The 16,988-nt window shown below is 43.6% G+C and overlaps 1 protein-coding gene across 1 annotated transcript in view; it reads right to left on the reverse strand.

The window, feature by feature from the left end:
- The window catches only part of cacna1c (calcium channel, voltage-dependent, L type, alpha 1C subunit), a 155,299-nt gene that overhangs the window by 5,980 nt on the left and 132,331 nt on the right, over positions 1-16,988 (reverse strand). The window contains 16 exon segments of the mRNA XM_051892297.1: positions 2-115; positions 7,729-8,073; positions 8,155-8,252; positions 8,359-8,480; positions 9,348-9,464; positions 11,077-11,103; positions 11,228-11,562; positions 12,842-12,982; positions 13,072-13,199; positions 13,684-13,785; positions 13,911-14,013; positions 14,100-14,196; positions 14,335-14,462; positions 14,652-14,808; positions 14,893-14,984; positions 15,123-15,188. Of these exon segments, the coding sequence (XP_051748257.1) occupies positions 2-115; positions 7,729-8,073; positions 8,155-8,252; positions 8,359-8,480; positions 9,348-9,464; positions 11,077-11,103; positions 11,228-11,562; positions 12,842-12,982; positions 13,072-13,199; positions 13,684-13,785; positions 13,911-14,013; positions 14,100-14,196; positions 14,335-14,462; positions 14,652-14,808; positions 14,893-14,984; positions 15,123-15,188 (2,172 nt within the window).

A 16,988-nucleotide genomic window follows, 5' to 3' on the forward strand; every position in this document is an offset into this window, starting at 1 on the left:
AGGCGTTCTCCATCTCCTCCATGGTCATGTCGCAGGCGTCCGCTAGTTCCTGCTTCGCTACCTGGATGAAGGTGGGATCCTGTGCATAGCGACCCAAACCCTCGGATATCAACACCTGAGCAGAGAAAGTAAGATTTTAAGGACTTCATTCAATACACTACAGGTTAATATGGTAAAAAAATGTCACCATACTTTCCCCAGTTGATCAATCACAGTACATTAAGACCACTGTTTATGACAAGTTCCCTTTCTGTCGATCACTTTCGACATTGTGTCAAAATACCAACACTAGGGCTCATCCTTGAGAGCCCCAAACACCTCTGACGTATTCAGAAAAGGCCAATGGAATTGGCGTGTGGAATTTGCATGCTAGGCCACGCCCCCGGACATACAGGTATATAAGGCAAGCCGGCCACATTACACACTTCAGGTTCACTCTGCAAGAGAAGCAAATCTATTCACCTCCGCAATAGAGCATCTGCTGCTGGATTTCAGCACAATACAGCGGTCTCTCTCTCTTCAGCATGCACAGATAAGTGCAGAGAGCTTCCCTGGGTGCATCAGCTGCATTCTGAAAGAGGCAATTTCCTTTTATAATAAAGAGCAGATTCCTCTAAAAGAGCATACAAGGCGAAACACGTCTTTTTAAAGATGCCTTTCTGTTTGTGTATTTTCTGGGTGTGGTTGATATCTGTCGTTCTTAGACGGCCACAATCGCTGCCTCACATGTCTGGGCACACGCTGAGAAAGCTTTCGTGGATCGCTCATGTTCTCACTGCGAGAACATGACCCCAACAAGCAAGAAAGAGAGAAACCTCTGCTGGTCCGCACTGTGGCTAGTGATCAGGGCGAGGTTAGGAATACAGTGCAAGTGTTTTCGCCAAGTGATTCCCTGCGGACCTCTTGCACGTTGCATCCAGTGAAGTTCCCAAGTGAGTTTGACGTTGCATCACTCAACGTTGCATCATATGGTGTACACAAAATCTTATTCAGGGCTTCAGATGAGGACGAGCTGTCGATAGCAGCATCGGAGGGTGGCTTTATGCCTTCTGACATGGAGGACTCGGCTGGACTCCCACCCTCGGGTGTGGTAGCCCAGTCTGAGTGTGACGCTGAGTTGGCAGCGATGCTTGCCCGAGCCGCAACGGGCATCAGACGAGAGTGGAATTCCCCACCCTGTCACAATTGTGGCCCTAGGATGCCATCCTTGGCTAACCTTGCGGAGATGAGGGAGTTCGACAAAATGCGTTTTCTTAACCGCCTATCTCACGGAGTGGCCTCTTCGGCGACACTGACTTTTCCCAGCTGTTTTTGGCGGTAGAAAAGCAGACTGAGTCTGCGAGGCACGCTCGTCGCCAAGGGCATCCGCCTGTGGCTACCACCCCAGCTCCTCTGCCGGCTTAGTCGGTGGCCAGGCTGCAGCGTTGAGCTGTCCCGCAGGAACATGCAGGGACAGCTGCATGTTCCTGCAGCCCACTCGTCAGGTGACCATGAAGAATCTGTGGAAGGTGATTTTGAAGCGTCCCTGAGACAGGCGACCCAGGAAAAGCAGGGACTGGTGGAGGAGGTGGTGAGTGCAGGGAGTGGAATCTTGGTTCCCTTTTATTTGTGGTTTGCCACTGGCCCAAAAGTCAGCAGTACCCAAATTTCAAAGGTGCGGTCTCTACATTTCCTGGGTCACACAGTCTGCAGCCTGGACATGATAGACACGAGCCTCTTACCTTCTCATATCCGGCTGCAGCACACTCAGAACTCCACACAGGTCAGCGTGGCGAGTTCCGAGGACGCAAAGCTTCTTCACCCGCCACCGGCCAGTTCCATTTGGGGTTTGCGGATTGATGTTCCAGCACACCCACAACCATGAAATCGGGATGCACAGCTTCCCGGCATGGCGGCCATTGCTCCGCATCACCACAGGTATGTCAAAATGGTTTTTCATCTGGGTGGCCAGCGATTCAGTTCGCAAGCCTCTGCTTTGGTGGCAGGCAAGTACGCCCCTGTCCTGGGTGTGGAATTTGCAGTCCTACTGTCCTTCCAGCCTAGATGAAGAAGGGGTTTTACAAAAGCCCTTACTTCATCATACCAAAAAAGGCAGTGGGTTTCGGCCAATCCTAGTTCTGCGAATTTTGAATCGGCCCTGCACAGGCTACCGTTCTAGATGAGGCATTGGTCCAATAGTATTGGTTTGCAGTGATAGACCTAAAAGACATGGCCTTTCATGTCTCGATTCTTCCTAAGCAGACCGTTTTAATGGTTTGCCTTCAAAGAACGGGCTTTTTAGTACAAGGTCCTCCCCTTCAGGCTGTCCCTGTCTCCTCCCATCTTCATGGAAGTCGCAAAGGTTGCCCTTGCCCCATTAAGGGAAGTGGGCATTCGCATACTCAACTATAGCTCACTCTCAAGAGCTGGTGTGCAAACACGGGGACCTGGTCCTTCAGCACCTAGCCCGACTGGGACTTCAGGTCAACTGGAAGAAGAGCAAGCTCTCCCCCGTGCAGAGCATCTCTTTTCTCAGTTGGAGTTGGACTCGACATGTCAGCATGTCTTGCTCAAGACCGTGCTCAGTCAATGCTGAACTGCTTGAATCTGTCCAAGCATAAGACAGTGGTCCCACTGAAATAAACAGAGGCTCCTGGGGCATATGGCATCCCTGGCCACAGTCACACTGCTTAGGTTGATGCTTATGAGACTGCTGCAGCATTGGCTTCAGCCTCGAGTCCCGAGATGAGCATGGCGCCATGCAACACATCGTGTGGCATCACAGCGATCTGTCGCAGCTTATTTAGCCCTTGGTCAGACCTTGCAATTCTACGGGTTGGAGTTCCCTTAGAACAAGTGTCCAGGCATGTTGTTGTCACAACAGACGCCTCCAGGACAGGTTGAGGTGCTATGGCCCCGCCTGCACTGGCACATCAACTGACTAGAGTTGTTGGCTGTGCTACTAGCCTTGAGGAGGTTCGACCGCTGGTTAAGGGCAAGCACCTGTTGGTCTGGAAACAGACAACACAGCGACAGTGGCATATGTAATCGCCAGGGCGGCATTAGCTCCCGTCGCATGTCACAACTCGTCGCCATCTCCTCCCCTGGAGTCAGCAGCGACTGAAGTCACTGTGCATCATTTAAATTATGCGCGTCCTCAATCATGTAGCCGATGTGCTCTTGTGACATGTTACGCTCTATGGAGCGGAGACTCCATCCCCAGGTGGTACAGCTAATATGGAGTCGATTCGGAGAAAGAGGAGAGCGCAGGTATACCTGTTCACATCACAGGAATTCTCCCACTGTCCACTGTGGTATTCCATGACCGAGGCCACCCTCAAAACAGATGCACTGGCACACAGCTGGCCCCAGGGCCTGCGCAAGTATGCGTTTCCCCAGTGAGCCTGATTGCACAGACTCTGTGCAAAGTCAGGGAGGAATCAGAACAAGTCCTAATGATCACACCCTACAGACCCAACCAGACTTGGTTCTCGGTTCTGGCATCGGCTCCTCCCTGGTGGATTCCCCTGAGGAAGGACCCCAGGGGCAGTACAATCTGGCACCCGCAGCCAGACCTCTGGAACCTCCACGTCTGGTCCCTGGATGGAACGATTAGGAATTCAGATGACTTATCACCAGTGATGATAGATACCATCACTCAGGCCAGAGCCCCCTCTAACAGGGTGCCTTATGCCTTGAAGTGGCGTCTCTTCACTACATGGTGTGCTTCCCGTGGACCCACGGAGTTGTGGTGTCGGGTCTGTGCTTTCTTTTCTTCAGCAGGGCCTGGAGAATACGTAAGTGTACATGGCTGCAATAGTGTCTAATCACTGCACAGTGGGTGGTAGGTCCCTACGAAAGCACAACCTGATAGTTAGGTTCTTGAGAGGTGCACGGAGGCTAAACCCTCCTAGATTTCGCCTCATCCCCTTATGGGGTCTCACTCTGGTCCTTCAGGCTCTGCACAGGTATCCGTTTGAGCTTTTGCAATCTGTCGAGCTCAGTGCCCTTTCCATGAAAATGGCCCTCCTAATTGCTCTCACCTCCATCAAGAGGGTGGGGGACCTACAAGTCTTCTCCGTTGGTGAACTGTGCCTGGAACTTGTGTCAGCCTAGTCTACGTCAGAGACCCGGCCTGAATATGTCCCACCACTCAGGGACCAAGTGGTGAACTTGCAAGGAATCCCTCCTGATGAGGGAGACCCAGCCCTGTCTGTGCTGTGTCCAGTGCATACTCTGCGCATATACAGTATCTCACAGAAGTGAGTACACCCCTCACATTTTTGTAAATATTTTATTATATCTTTTCATGTGTCAACACTGAAGAAATGACACTTTGTTACAATGTAAAGTAGTGAGTGTACAGCTTGTATAACAGTATAAATTTGCTGTCCCCTCAAAATAACTCAACACACAGCCATTAATGTCTAAACTGCTGGCCACAAAAGTGAGTACACTCCTAAGTAAAAATGTCCAAATTGGGCCCAATTAGCCATTTTCTCTCCCCGGTGTCATGTGACTCTTTAGTGTTACAAGGTCTCAGGTGTGAATGGGGAGCAGGTGTGTTAAATTTGGTGTTATCGCTCTCACTCTCTCATACTGGTCACTGGAAGTTCAACATGGCACCTCATGGCAAAGAACTCTCTGAGGATCTGAAAAAAAGAATTGTTGCTCTACATAAAGATGGCGTAGGCTATAAGAAGATTGCCAAGACCCTGAAACTGAGCTGCAGCACGGTGGCCAAGACCATACAGCGGTTTAACAGGACAGGTTCCACTCAGAACAGGCCTCGCCATGGTCGACCAAAGAAGTTGAGTGCACATGCTCAGTGTCATATCCAGAGGTTGTGTTTGGGAAATAGACGTATGATTGCTGCAGAGGTTGAAGGGGTGGGGGGTCAGCCTGTCAGTGCTCAGACCATACGCCGCACACTGCATCAAATTGGTCTGCATGGCTGTCGTCCCAGAAGGAAGCCTCTTCTAAAGATGATGTACGAGAAAGCCCGCAAACAGTTTGCTGAAGACAAGCAGACTAAGGACATGGATTACTGGAACAATGTCCTGTGGTTTGATGAGACCAAGATAAACTTATTTGGTTCAGATGGTGTCAAGCGTGTGTGGCGGCAACCAGGTGAGGAGTACAAAGACAAGTGTGTCTTGCCTACAGTTAAGCATGGTGGTGGGAGTGTCATGGTCTGGGGCTGCATGAGTGCTGCCGGCACTGGGGCGCTACAGTTCATTGAGGGAACCATGAAAGCCAACATGTACTGTGACATACTGAAGCAAAGCATGATCCCCCCCCTTCGGAGACTGGGCCGCAGGGCAGTATTCCAACATGAAAACGACCCCAAACACACCTCCAAGACGACCACTGCCTTGCTGAAGCAGCTGAGGGTACCTAAACCCTATTGAGCATCTGTGGGGCATCCTCAAAGGGAAGGTGGAGGAGCGCAAGGTCTCTAACATCCACCAGCTCCATGATGTCGTCATGGAGGAGTGGAAGAGGACTCCAGTGGCAACCTGTGAAGCTCTGGTGAACTCCATGCCCAAGAGGGTTAAGGCAGTGCTGGAAAATAATGGTGGTCACACAAAATATTGACACTTTGGGCCCAATTTGGACATTTTAACTTAGGGGTGTACTCACTTTAGTGGCCAGCGATTTAGACATTAATGGCTGTGTGTTGAGTCATTTTGAGGGGACAGCAAATTTACACTGTTATACAAGCTGTACAATCACTACTTTACATTGTAGCAAAGTGTCATTTCTTCCATGTTGTCAAATTAAAAGATATAATAAAATATTTACAAAAATGTGAGGGGTGTACTCACTTCTGTGAGATACTGTATCTAGACCAGAGGCAGAGCTTCAGATGATCTGAGCAGCTCTTTTGTCAGCTTTGGAGGTCAGCAGAAGGGGAAGCCTGTCTCCAAACAAAGAATTGCCCATTGGATTATGGATGTCATTCTCCAGACTTATCAGGCTCAGGATGTAACCATGCCCACTGGAAGTGAGGGCTCACTCCACCATGGTTATCACAGCCACGTCGGCTCTAGCTAAAATTAGCAAACATATGTAAAGCTGCGGGCTGGGCTACATTCCACACTTTTGAGAGATTTTATAATCTACACATGTAAACACTTTTGTCTCAAGTCTTAGGTAATAACAGGTAAAACTCTGACAAACTGGTTGAGTGTAGTGCTTGCATTAGCACCTTTCCCCTCCCTAAGGTGATAATGTAAGCTTTTCAGGTCCAGTTAGTTTCCCTTAAATGGTGAATCCTGGGCCACCCTTCTCCATCACTTAAGCACTATTGCGGTAGATGAGTTCAACTCACTACCATGGCCCATTACTCGTGGTATGCCCCTTTTCAGGTGAGCCCTTGTAATCTGGCTTGTGCTCCGTTTGTTGTGGTTCCCTACGGTGACCCCATATGATGTATTTTCCACTGTTCAGTTTCCCTTGCAGTGAACTCAGTGTCTTTACTCTTCCCTATGTAGTACTCCCCACTGGTGAGTCCATAGGATGTATTCTCCACATATTAACCTCCCCCTTTGGGTAGGATGTGGTCTCCGTAGTGTTCCTTTCTCAGTGAGGAGAACACTTCCCATTGTTAACAACCAGGTGTACGCAGCCATGCGTATATATTTCTTCTTGAAAAAATCAGAAGAGGCCCTCTTCTATAGCTCTCTGAGCAATAGTTGGCCCTTTTAATAGGTCCCCTTTAGAGGGAGACCCAAGGTAATTTACCCTGGGCATTGGTAGGTTGCGAGTTAGCGGAGCTCCACTCCATGCCTCATGTCGCAGTTCAAGTTGTGGTGTGTAGTATAGGGACCCCTAGTTTCGGAATTTCAACACAACAACGAAAGTGACAGACAGAAAGGGAATGTCTCGCTTACTGCCGAGGGAATGGAGATGTTGTGTCCCTCCTGCCACAACTTGAACTGCCTCTGAAGGGTTGAGACGCTGCCTCGGCTCCTCAGAACAAACCTGAAGTGTGTAATGCAGCCGGTTCACCTTATATACCCTGTATGTCTGGGGGCGTGGCCTGGCATGCAGATTCCACACGCAAATTCCATTGGCCTTTTCTGAATACGTCAGAGGTGTTTGGGGCTCTCAAAGGTGACCCCTAGTGTCGGTATTTCAACACGTCTCTATTCCCTCCATCAGGGAATGAGGGTTATGCCGGTAACCGAGATGTTTTCTAAAATGTTATGTTTAATTGTGCAAATGAGGTATTACCTAATTAAACATGCACTGATTTGCATAAATTTCCAGAACAAAAATCTGAACAATGGATAAAGTCAGGTTCAAAATTATTTTTTCATTTTGTTATGTTGAGGTTGGGTTTTTACAGAGGAGATCTTGGATATCTATTTTTATCACTCCATAAATTAGAAAATAAACAGCTAGAAAAACAAAATCACAATATTTTTAGGAATTATAAATAACCGTTTTATAAAGTTTTATGAACAAACAAACCCATCTGTAAAAACCTTCAGAATATAGTTTGGTGTAAGTGCTACTGAAATGGATATTTCTGGCTCATTGCATTAAAAAAAACATCCTTTAAAAGACTACAGATGGAAATGGATAAATTGTAATAAAATATACACTTTATTTGTGTGTTGGGGATGTTTTTTTTCCACCAGTCTGAAAGAAGACACGTATTGGAAGCAAAACAACCCAAAATCTGAAAATTCTGGTTTTGTCTGTAAAGTCTTGCATAACATGAGGGAAAATGCGGCTTACCGCCTCCACAAGGCTGCCGGCGCTCCCGTGGGCCAGGGATATGGAGTCTCTGCGCGTGACCGGAGGAACCGTGAGGGACACGGGTCGCTGCGTCCTCTGCACGCTCCCCCTGTGGTTGCCATTACTGTCGCTGTACCACGAGCTGCAGTTCACAGATGGCATGCTGCTGTTGAGTTTCTCGTAAGATCCGCTGCCCTCCAACCGCAGAGATGGAACAGGCTGGTAGCACGGCCCTCCCCCGCCGCGGCCGCTGGGACTCGCCGGGGGTGTGGAACACAGACGTGTGAACAGTGTCGGAGAATGACTCCGTCTCAGCAAGGGACTTAACCCCGCCACAGCCAGAGCCTTTGAAAACCAGAAGATTAATGAGTGAAAAGGATTAAAAAAAAAAAAACCTTTGTCAAGCATGTGTGTGGATAAGCTCACCTGATGATGTACCAGGTGCAGTGGTAGTGCTGTCTTCTGAGAAACATCAGGTCTGTTTTGCTTTCTCAGACACTCCAAGTGAAAGGAAGACCGTCGACCTGTGTTAAAAAGTAAATATGCATTTAACTTCAGTGTCACATTTGAAGGAAAACTAAAGATTGTACTGAATCAAATTAACTGTAATGCATGTGTGTGAGTATTTACCCAGTGCAGTGGGGCAGAGAAAGGCCCGTCGCCGTGGAGACTGCCATGGCCTCCTCTCCTCCCCTACATCTGCCTCCACCATGGGAGCCAATTGCTTGCTCTCTTCATCCTGAAATTCCAGCCTGCACCCAGCACACACACATTCAAAACATTTTAACACTAAGAACACCTTATTTCGATGGTCCACTTTAGATTATTCTACTAACTATAAGTAATTTTTCAACTACAGCTAACTCTCATTAGAGTATTAGTAGACTGCCTGCTTAATATCCGCTAACACTTTATTTTGATGCTCCCCCAACAGACATTCTACTGAATATAAGTAACTTTGCAACTACGTCAACTTATTCTACTAACCCGAACCCTAACTTAACAGTCTACTAGGTGAACATGATTTCAACAAGTAGGGTTAGGTTTAGGGGTAGGGATAGGACTAAATTTTTGGACAGGAATGTTGTTCCAGGATCAACAAAATCTTACTTGGCAAAATCACGTTGACCCAGTCGACTAATAGTCTAATGAGAGTTGACGTGTAGTTGCAAAGTAACTTATAGTTAGTAGAATGTCTGAAGTGGACTCGAAATAACCAAATATTATTCTTTCTAGGAAGCTGAATCTTATGAAACTGTCAAGTCAGAGTCAAATTTCACCCCAAAATAAAGAATAATAAATTATATTTTGTAAAGTTTGGGGTCAGTAAGATTTTTATGTTTTTGAAAGAAGTCTCTTACTGTATGTTCACCAAGGCTGCATTTATTTGATCAAAAATACAGTAAAACAGCAATTGTGAAATATTACAGTTTAAAATAACTGGTTTTCTATTTATTCCTTCTATGAAATATTGCATCTTCACACCAAATTTGTCATTTTATAGAAGGCAATAAGCTACCTGAGGTCATGCATTACTGTACTGCACACCCTCCTGTGGCTTATTGTTGCATTAAATATTCTGATATTAAATTAGGTAAAACAGAAGAATGAAGTATTACATGTCCATTGAGAGCATGGTCTGATCTCTCTCATCTATAAATGTTTCATCATACGTCTCATCTGTAGACGCTTCCTCTCGACGTATTATGGGGAGACGACTGTCACTGGAATCAGAGCTACACACAAAACACACATCAACACACACAGGTGAACTATAAGCATATTGTACACATTTATCATCTGCTCTTTAGAAGGTGAAAGGCTTCAGAAAGTGAGGAAACCTCACCTACACAGATATAACAGCAGTTACTCTCTCCTCAAGCTCTCATAAGGCTGTTATAATGTGAACACAATCAATTGCAGCAGCTTAAGGTTTGTTTTGTCTGAAGCACTGGTGTCTAACAAACCATATTGCACAGTTTTAACTGATTGTGTCACATTACATAAGCACTGATATTATTTTTGCATGGAAACCTTATGATACTAGATTTAAGAGGAGAAAATTGTGTCAAGGGGCACTTCATAAAGACTGAAGCTCCACTTACAGAAATAACTGTATATCTTGTCTTTAGGATTATGCTGAAACTTAGTACTTCCTGTTTAATAGCTTGCAGGCAGAGCTACTTGTGAAATTGATGCTTTTGTATTTTGGTCGAAATGAAGAGCCCCTGCAGTATAGCCTGGAAATGACCAGCAGGATGAGCTTCAACACAAATACCTACATGGCTGAGCAGAGCGGTTCTCAACTGATGGGTCGCAAGTCTGTTCTGATAGCAGGGGGAAATAATGCAACAACCATACAAACATGCTTAGTTATGATAAATAGGATACAGTTTTATATTACAAAATAAATAGCCTTATCCCATGTTTTGTTGATGTCAACATTCAATCAAACATTTTAGTTATTTTGTTATGTGCTTTTGTCATTTTTTATTAGTTTACAAGTTTTAGTAATTTTATAAAGTAATTTAACTTCAACTTGTTGAACATGTTTCACATCCCCTTATCTTCAAGAAAAACAAAACTTCTCAAGGTTTGGGGCAAATTATTCACTACTGAGAGCATAAATTCTGGGTTCAGAAGGAAAACCAGTTGAAATCCGCTGGCCTAGCACATGCTCATTCAGCTATCAGCCAATCAGGAAAGCTGCTCACAGATCCTGCTAGTTAAAGGATTAGTTCACCTTCAAATGAAAATTAGCCCAAGCTTTACTCACCCTCAAGCCATCCTAGGTGTATATTGCTTTCTTCTTTCTGATGAACATAATCGGAGCAATATTAATAAATATCCTGACGCATCCGAGCTTTATAATGGCAGTGAGCGATACCAACGAGTATGAGCTGAAAAAAAAGTGGCTCCATCCACATCCATCCATCATAAACGTGATCAGAAGGCCTTTATTAACCCTCCGGAGCCATGTGGAGTACACGTTTGTGATGGATGGATGTGGATGGAGGCACTTTCTTCAGCTCACACTAGTTGGTCCCATTCACTGCCATTATGTCAAGCTCAGATGCATCAGGATATTCATTAATATTTCTCTGATTATGTTCATCAGAAAGAAGAAAGTCATATACACCTAGGATGGCTTGAGGGTGAGTATTGCTTGGGCTAATTTTCATTTGAAAGTGAACTAATCCTTTAATGTTATGCATAGAGTGGATCTCTCAACACACTGAGAGTGTGTGTTGCACACATTTCGCTTCAGATCCACCCCAGTATGGACAGAGCATACAACAGCCCTCCAAAGTGATTAGGTCTCTCTCAGTCTCTATGAGAGGAACGTACCGCATGAAAGTGTCATAGAAACAGCTCCTGGTTCACATGAGACAATCGGGCGAGACAAACCACAATCAGGAACCATATTCTGACAAACCTAAAAATCTCCCCACTATCTCACACATCTGCATTCAAGTACAGAAAGCATATGTCATCATACCTCTTATTAGGAAAGCACCATGTGGGCAGTGGGACGGTGGTGAGGGGAGGCCCTGTGTGTCCATCCACTGTGCTGACAGTAGGTTTGGGATACCGGTGTCCGATGGCTGTGTTGTTGGCGTTGTTGATGTTTGCGTTGGATCCTGAGGAAGAGTAACTGCTTGGAGTGAAGGTGGAGTCGACGAGCTTCTGATGAGATGGAGATTCAGCCTCGCCGGGACTCCCGGATTTACTTATGTGCAATGGCCGCTGTGTTGTGAAAGACTGTGGGAAGGAGGCGTGGCCATCACTCTGGTGGTAGTAGTTGACGTGGTTACCGAAGAGGCCGCCAGACCGCTGCATAGACAAATATGCGTGCATGAGTGGTTTATGCACATTTACGCAAACCTGATCATCCCTCCCCCGTTCACACCTGGTATTAACATCTTCAGTGATCTTTCATTAGATTTTGTCAAAAGGAGGGACTCTGAATTTGTGACTACATACATCACATGTCAGTGTGACATTACATGTTGAAATCATGAAGTCTTGTGCAAGTACATGTTTGCATGGATGTGTTTGTTTGGACGTTTTCTGCATTTAACTTGTGATTTTTTTAATTTTCTTGTGATCTCAACCTAACAAAAACTCTTGGGGCTTACAGTCCCTCACTTTCAATGAGCGCAGGAAAAAAATATTTGTATACAATTTTTTTTATTTCACTGGCATATTTTAAATTATTTTCTCAATAATATTTAATATTAGGGTTACTATTTTTTATTATTAAATTATTATATTATTAACTTTATATTATTAAACTCGCTACATTTGGTTAGTTTTCTCTGAAAATATGACTTTTTCTTGTCATTTTGCTTTAAGTAAGTAAATTATTATTTGCTATGTAATGCAATGTGGCCATATGTGTTTCCGACCACTACTGAGGGTGAATTGAGTATTCGGATGCTACCATCACACTTTCAACTATATTTAGTGATGTCTACTTCTGATCGGATCACTCAACACAAATGTTAATACCAGGTAAACAAGGCCAAACACACACACACACACACACACACACACACACACACTGAAAACACAAACACTTTCCACTTTCTCTGATCACTCTGCACTTACATTCAGACATCAGTGATGTTTTTGATTTTTCTAAATTGTCTACAAATGTACTTCAACATCACTGATGACTAAATCCAAATCCAAAAAAATCATTCTTAATAGAGTTATCTGGATTTTCCTTTAAAACTCATTCACTGTATAACCATCTGATCTGTATGATGAGGGCAAAGCGCTGTTCATTAATGACTTCTGATATCTTTAGATGTAAAGCTTGTAAAATTGTGAAGCTTGTAACATTACGAACTTAATATGAACGATTAACTTAATATGAATGATTTTGTTGTCCTAATAAATGGGGAAAAAAAAAAAATAATGATAATTCAAGGCCCCCAACTCTGAGCAACGAATCTAAACAAGCAGCTCTGCTACAGCAACCCTTCATATCCAGAAAAGTCTCTGGTTTGAAGATCTGGCTGATGGTCCCATGCAGGTGGGCAGAAGCACCGGCAGCAGAAGCAATGATGTGAGCAGAGAGGAGAGGAAACAAGAGGCAATATCAGACCTTTACCCTGAAGATATCATCCTCAGAAGCAGTACACACAGTTTCTTTCATGGCTCTCTCTAACTCCTCCTCCACGGTCAGGTCTCCTGATATCGCTCTTCTGATCTCAGGACCCATATCATGCAGTGTACGCAGGCCAGCCTGGTCAGAACACACGCAAACAGGCATATTCATATGCAAACAAAACACACTTCTCAGTTGTAGTGGGTGAAAGGGTCTTCTGTACCCACCTGCAGTGAAAGAGCAGTCTTTGGGGGAATTTTGGCGACCAGGCCCTGTTCCTTGCGCTTCTTAAATTTCCTGAAGTATTCCTGAATCAGGAATGTGGCATAGAACTTCCCCACTGTTACTTCATCGTCTGTTGGGCAAGGAAACACACACTCAGAATTTGTTTATTGTGCTGGGTGGAAGTTATGTTGCTCCCTGCATTTTTAGTTAATAAATAAGCTCTTGAGTTTCTGAGACAGGAGAAGAGAACTTGAGTACCTTTTTTAATATTTAGTACACAAGTTTGGGGTTTCTTTTGAAATAAACAAATACTTTTATTGAGCAAAGATGCATTAAACTGATCAAAAGTGACAGTCAAGAATTTTACATTGTTACAAAAGATTTCTTTTTCCAAATAAAAGCTGTTGTTTTGAACTTTCTATTCATCAAAGAATCAAATCAGCATATTAGACTGATTTCTGAAGGATCATGTGACACTGATGACTGGAGAAATAGCTGCTTTGCCATCACTGGAATAAATTACATTTTAATATATATTTAAATAGAAAACAGTTACATTAATCATCTTACAGTCACAAAACTTCTGAGTAGCGTAACCTTTTTCCACCACCCACCTCCAGCAGGGGGAACAACTTGATCCAGCAGCTTCATGCTTGTCCTCTTCCAGATCTTCTTCACGATGGCCCTGAGTTCCTCATTCGCTTGTTCCAGGTTACCTGATACAAACACATACAAGCAGTGACTTTTTTGACCTGTCCATTTCTGTGCATGTAGGTTAGCATGTGTATTGGATTTATGCATGTGTTTATGAAATGCATGAGTGTGTCTGAGCTTTTCACACCATCAGTTTTGATACGTAGAGCCGTCCGTACTAGGGCAAAGAGAGTTGCATTGAACATCACAGTTCCGTCGCTATTGAGAGGCATGTTCATGGACACAAGCCTCTGCAGATGCACATATAAAAATAAGTCAAGCAATGAGTATAACACACTACAGAATTAGTATGTTTTGTGATTTCGGGTGTTTGTACCTTGCACGCCACTCTATGTGGACATAGCTTTCCAAATCCAAGGGGAGGCTGAATCCTGCGCAGTAACGTCACCACATCCAGGTGCTTTATCCGACCCCTGCAATCACAATAAAGTCAGATCTCAACTTTAGTGATTAAAAATAATAATCTAGGATTATTAATAATAAGATCTAGAAACTGCAGATGATTGGAGAGTGCGGAAGTGTGAAAGATGGCAAAACAGGAAGTGACTGACTTGGCCTCAGGATCGTATTCCGCCCATATCCTCTTGAACTCATCCAGATGATGCGGCCCCAATATTGACCAATCACGTGTTAAATAGTCAAAGTTGTCCATAATGACAGCCACAAAGAGGTTAATGATCTGTGGGAGAGCAAGGATCTGAATCATCTTGTGCTCGGGAAACCCAGAATCACACCCGCTGCTTCTGTTATTATTACGAATATGGTAAATATTGATGTCATGCTGGTGGAGATGATTTCACAGCAAATTTCACAGCTGACATACAATAACACAGTTGCTTAGTGGGAAGGAATATCGATGTCAACTCACCAGGAAGGCGCAAAGCATATAAAAGCTAACAAAGTAGATGATAGCAAAGTGGCTGCCACAGTCTTCACTGGTATGGCTGACCTCTGACCCCTTCTCACAAGGGCGGTTCGGAGAACAGGCCAGCATGATTTCTTGCCATGCCTCCCCTGTTGCACACCTACACAAATACACAAGCTTATAGTGAGAAAGAGACATCAAACGAGTGAAAGAAAGAGAGAGCGAAGGCAAAAGGGTAACTGACCTGAAGAGCAGCAGAACAGCCTGAGGAAACGTCTGAAAGTTGTTGTTTCGGTTGATCTGGCTGTTGTCCCTCAGGCCAATCTTACCAAACATCTGTGAAGTCAGAAACACATCACACATCAATACTTGCTCAGCACCAACATGTACAAGTACAAGTGCTATAACAGACATGAAGTCATTTCCTTGGGGAAGATGTGGAGGGAGTGTGAAGCAAATGTAGCTGGGTCTGACCTGCATCCCAATGACAGCATAGATGAAGAACAGCATTACGATCAGCAAAGCAACATAGGGAAGAGCCTGTGAACAAAGAGAGGGAGAAAAAGGACAAATTAATATATACAAAGCAAATATTAAATACAGGAATATAGCAAAAAAATGTTAGGCCACTTTCTGTTCCATTTCAGTCTTTAACTTGAATGACTTATAGTCAAAAAAAATCGTATTGTTACAGTGTATATGTACAGTTAGAAACAAGAGAAATTATTTGTCTGTCACGTGTCAAACTCTGCTCCTGGAGGGCCATTGTCCTGCAGAGTATAGCTCCAACCAGCTCCAAAACACCTTCCTGGAAGTTCCTAATCCTGTAGACCTTTATTAGCAGGTTCAGGTGTGTTTAATTAGGGTTGAAGCTAGACTCTGCAGGACAGTTTGACACCCCTAGTCTATATTGAAAGTGACAACGCAATCACAGCCATTGAGAACACATTTGATGTTGAATACACAGGTTTTTGGACCAATGATATTTCACTGTAGCCAGGGGTACACTGCATAATTCCTGAGAAATACACAAAAAACAAAGCTTCCCTTTAAAAAAAGGACATGTTATAATTTATTATTACAAATTTATAGATATATGATGAATAAAATTCAGTGCATGCATATGATCAAAAGTTTGGAGTCAGTAAGATTTTTGAATGTTTTTTAAAGTAGTTTCTTATGATCTCTTCTCTTAAATGATATCATTCCACAATCTGACTTGTGATACGGCCTGAATCATAATCACACCATGTTTGTTAGTTTGGCCAGAGGAGAACTGGTCCCCTGAATGAGCCTGTTTTCTTCCAAGGTTTTTTTTATCTATTTCTGTCACCAGATGGAGTTTGGGTTCCTTGCCACTGTCACCTCTTGTGGCTTGCTTAGTTGGGGACACTTAATATTCAGCAATATTATTGATTTGATTGCACTGACACTATCGAATGAGAACTGGACTGAGCTAGATAATCAGTGCATCACTGCTTTAAAGCTGAATTGAACTCATTTCATAATTGATGAAATGTATGCAGTTATTGAACTGAACTGAATCAACACTGAACTGATTTCAGATGAACAATGACAGTCTTATTTTAGAGCTGCTTTACAGCAGAATTGAATTATGTTTGCATAACATTTTCTTGTTTATTACTGTAAAGTTGCTTTGAAACAATCTGTATTATATAAAGCACTATATAAATAAACGTGACCTTGACTTGACTAAAATGTAATTTATTCCTGTGATGGCAAAGTTTATGTTTCAGCTGCCATTACTTCAGTCTTTGGTGTCACATGATCCTTCAGAAATCATTCTAAGATGATGATTTGGTGCTTAAGAAACATTTCTTCTTATTATCAATGCTGAAAACATTTGTGCTGCTTAATTGTTTTGTGGAAACCGCGATACATGTTTTTCAGGATTTTTTAATGAATGGAAAGTTCAAAAGAACAGCATTTATTTGAAATAGAAATATTTTGTAACATAATAAATGTCTTTACTGTAACTTTTGATCAATTTAATGTGTCCTTGCTGAATAAAAGTCTTTATTTCTTTTAAAAAAATCTTACTGACCCCAAACTTTTGAATGGTATAGTACACATTTTATCATTTTATTTCAAAGTATAATAAAGCGGCAAAGGTAGTTGTGCAATTGGTCAAAAACAAGAACGGAATGTCAGTCGACGAGGTGCATGCAGTGTAGACAACTTTGTTGATTATAATGCGAACAATCAAGTTTTATTGTCACAACATGCTGCTTGCCTCCAGTGTAGCCATGTAATAAGACAAACTTGTTTGTTAGACTGTTATTAGTGTCTGCAGGTGTTTAATTGCTTGCAAAGCTTGAC

Source organism: Ctenopharyngodon idella, chromosome 4, assembly GCF_019924925.1.
Source record: "Ctenopharyngodon idella isolate HZGC_01 chromosome 4, HZGC01, whole genome shotgun sequence".
Classification (NCBI taxonomy): domain Eukaryota; kingdom Metazoa; phylum Chordata; class Actinopteri; order Cypriniformes; family Xenocyprididae; genus Ctenopharyngodon; species Ctenopharyngodon idella.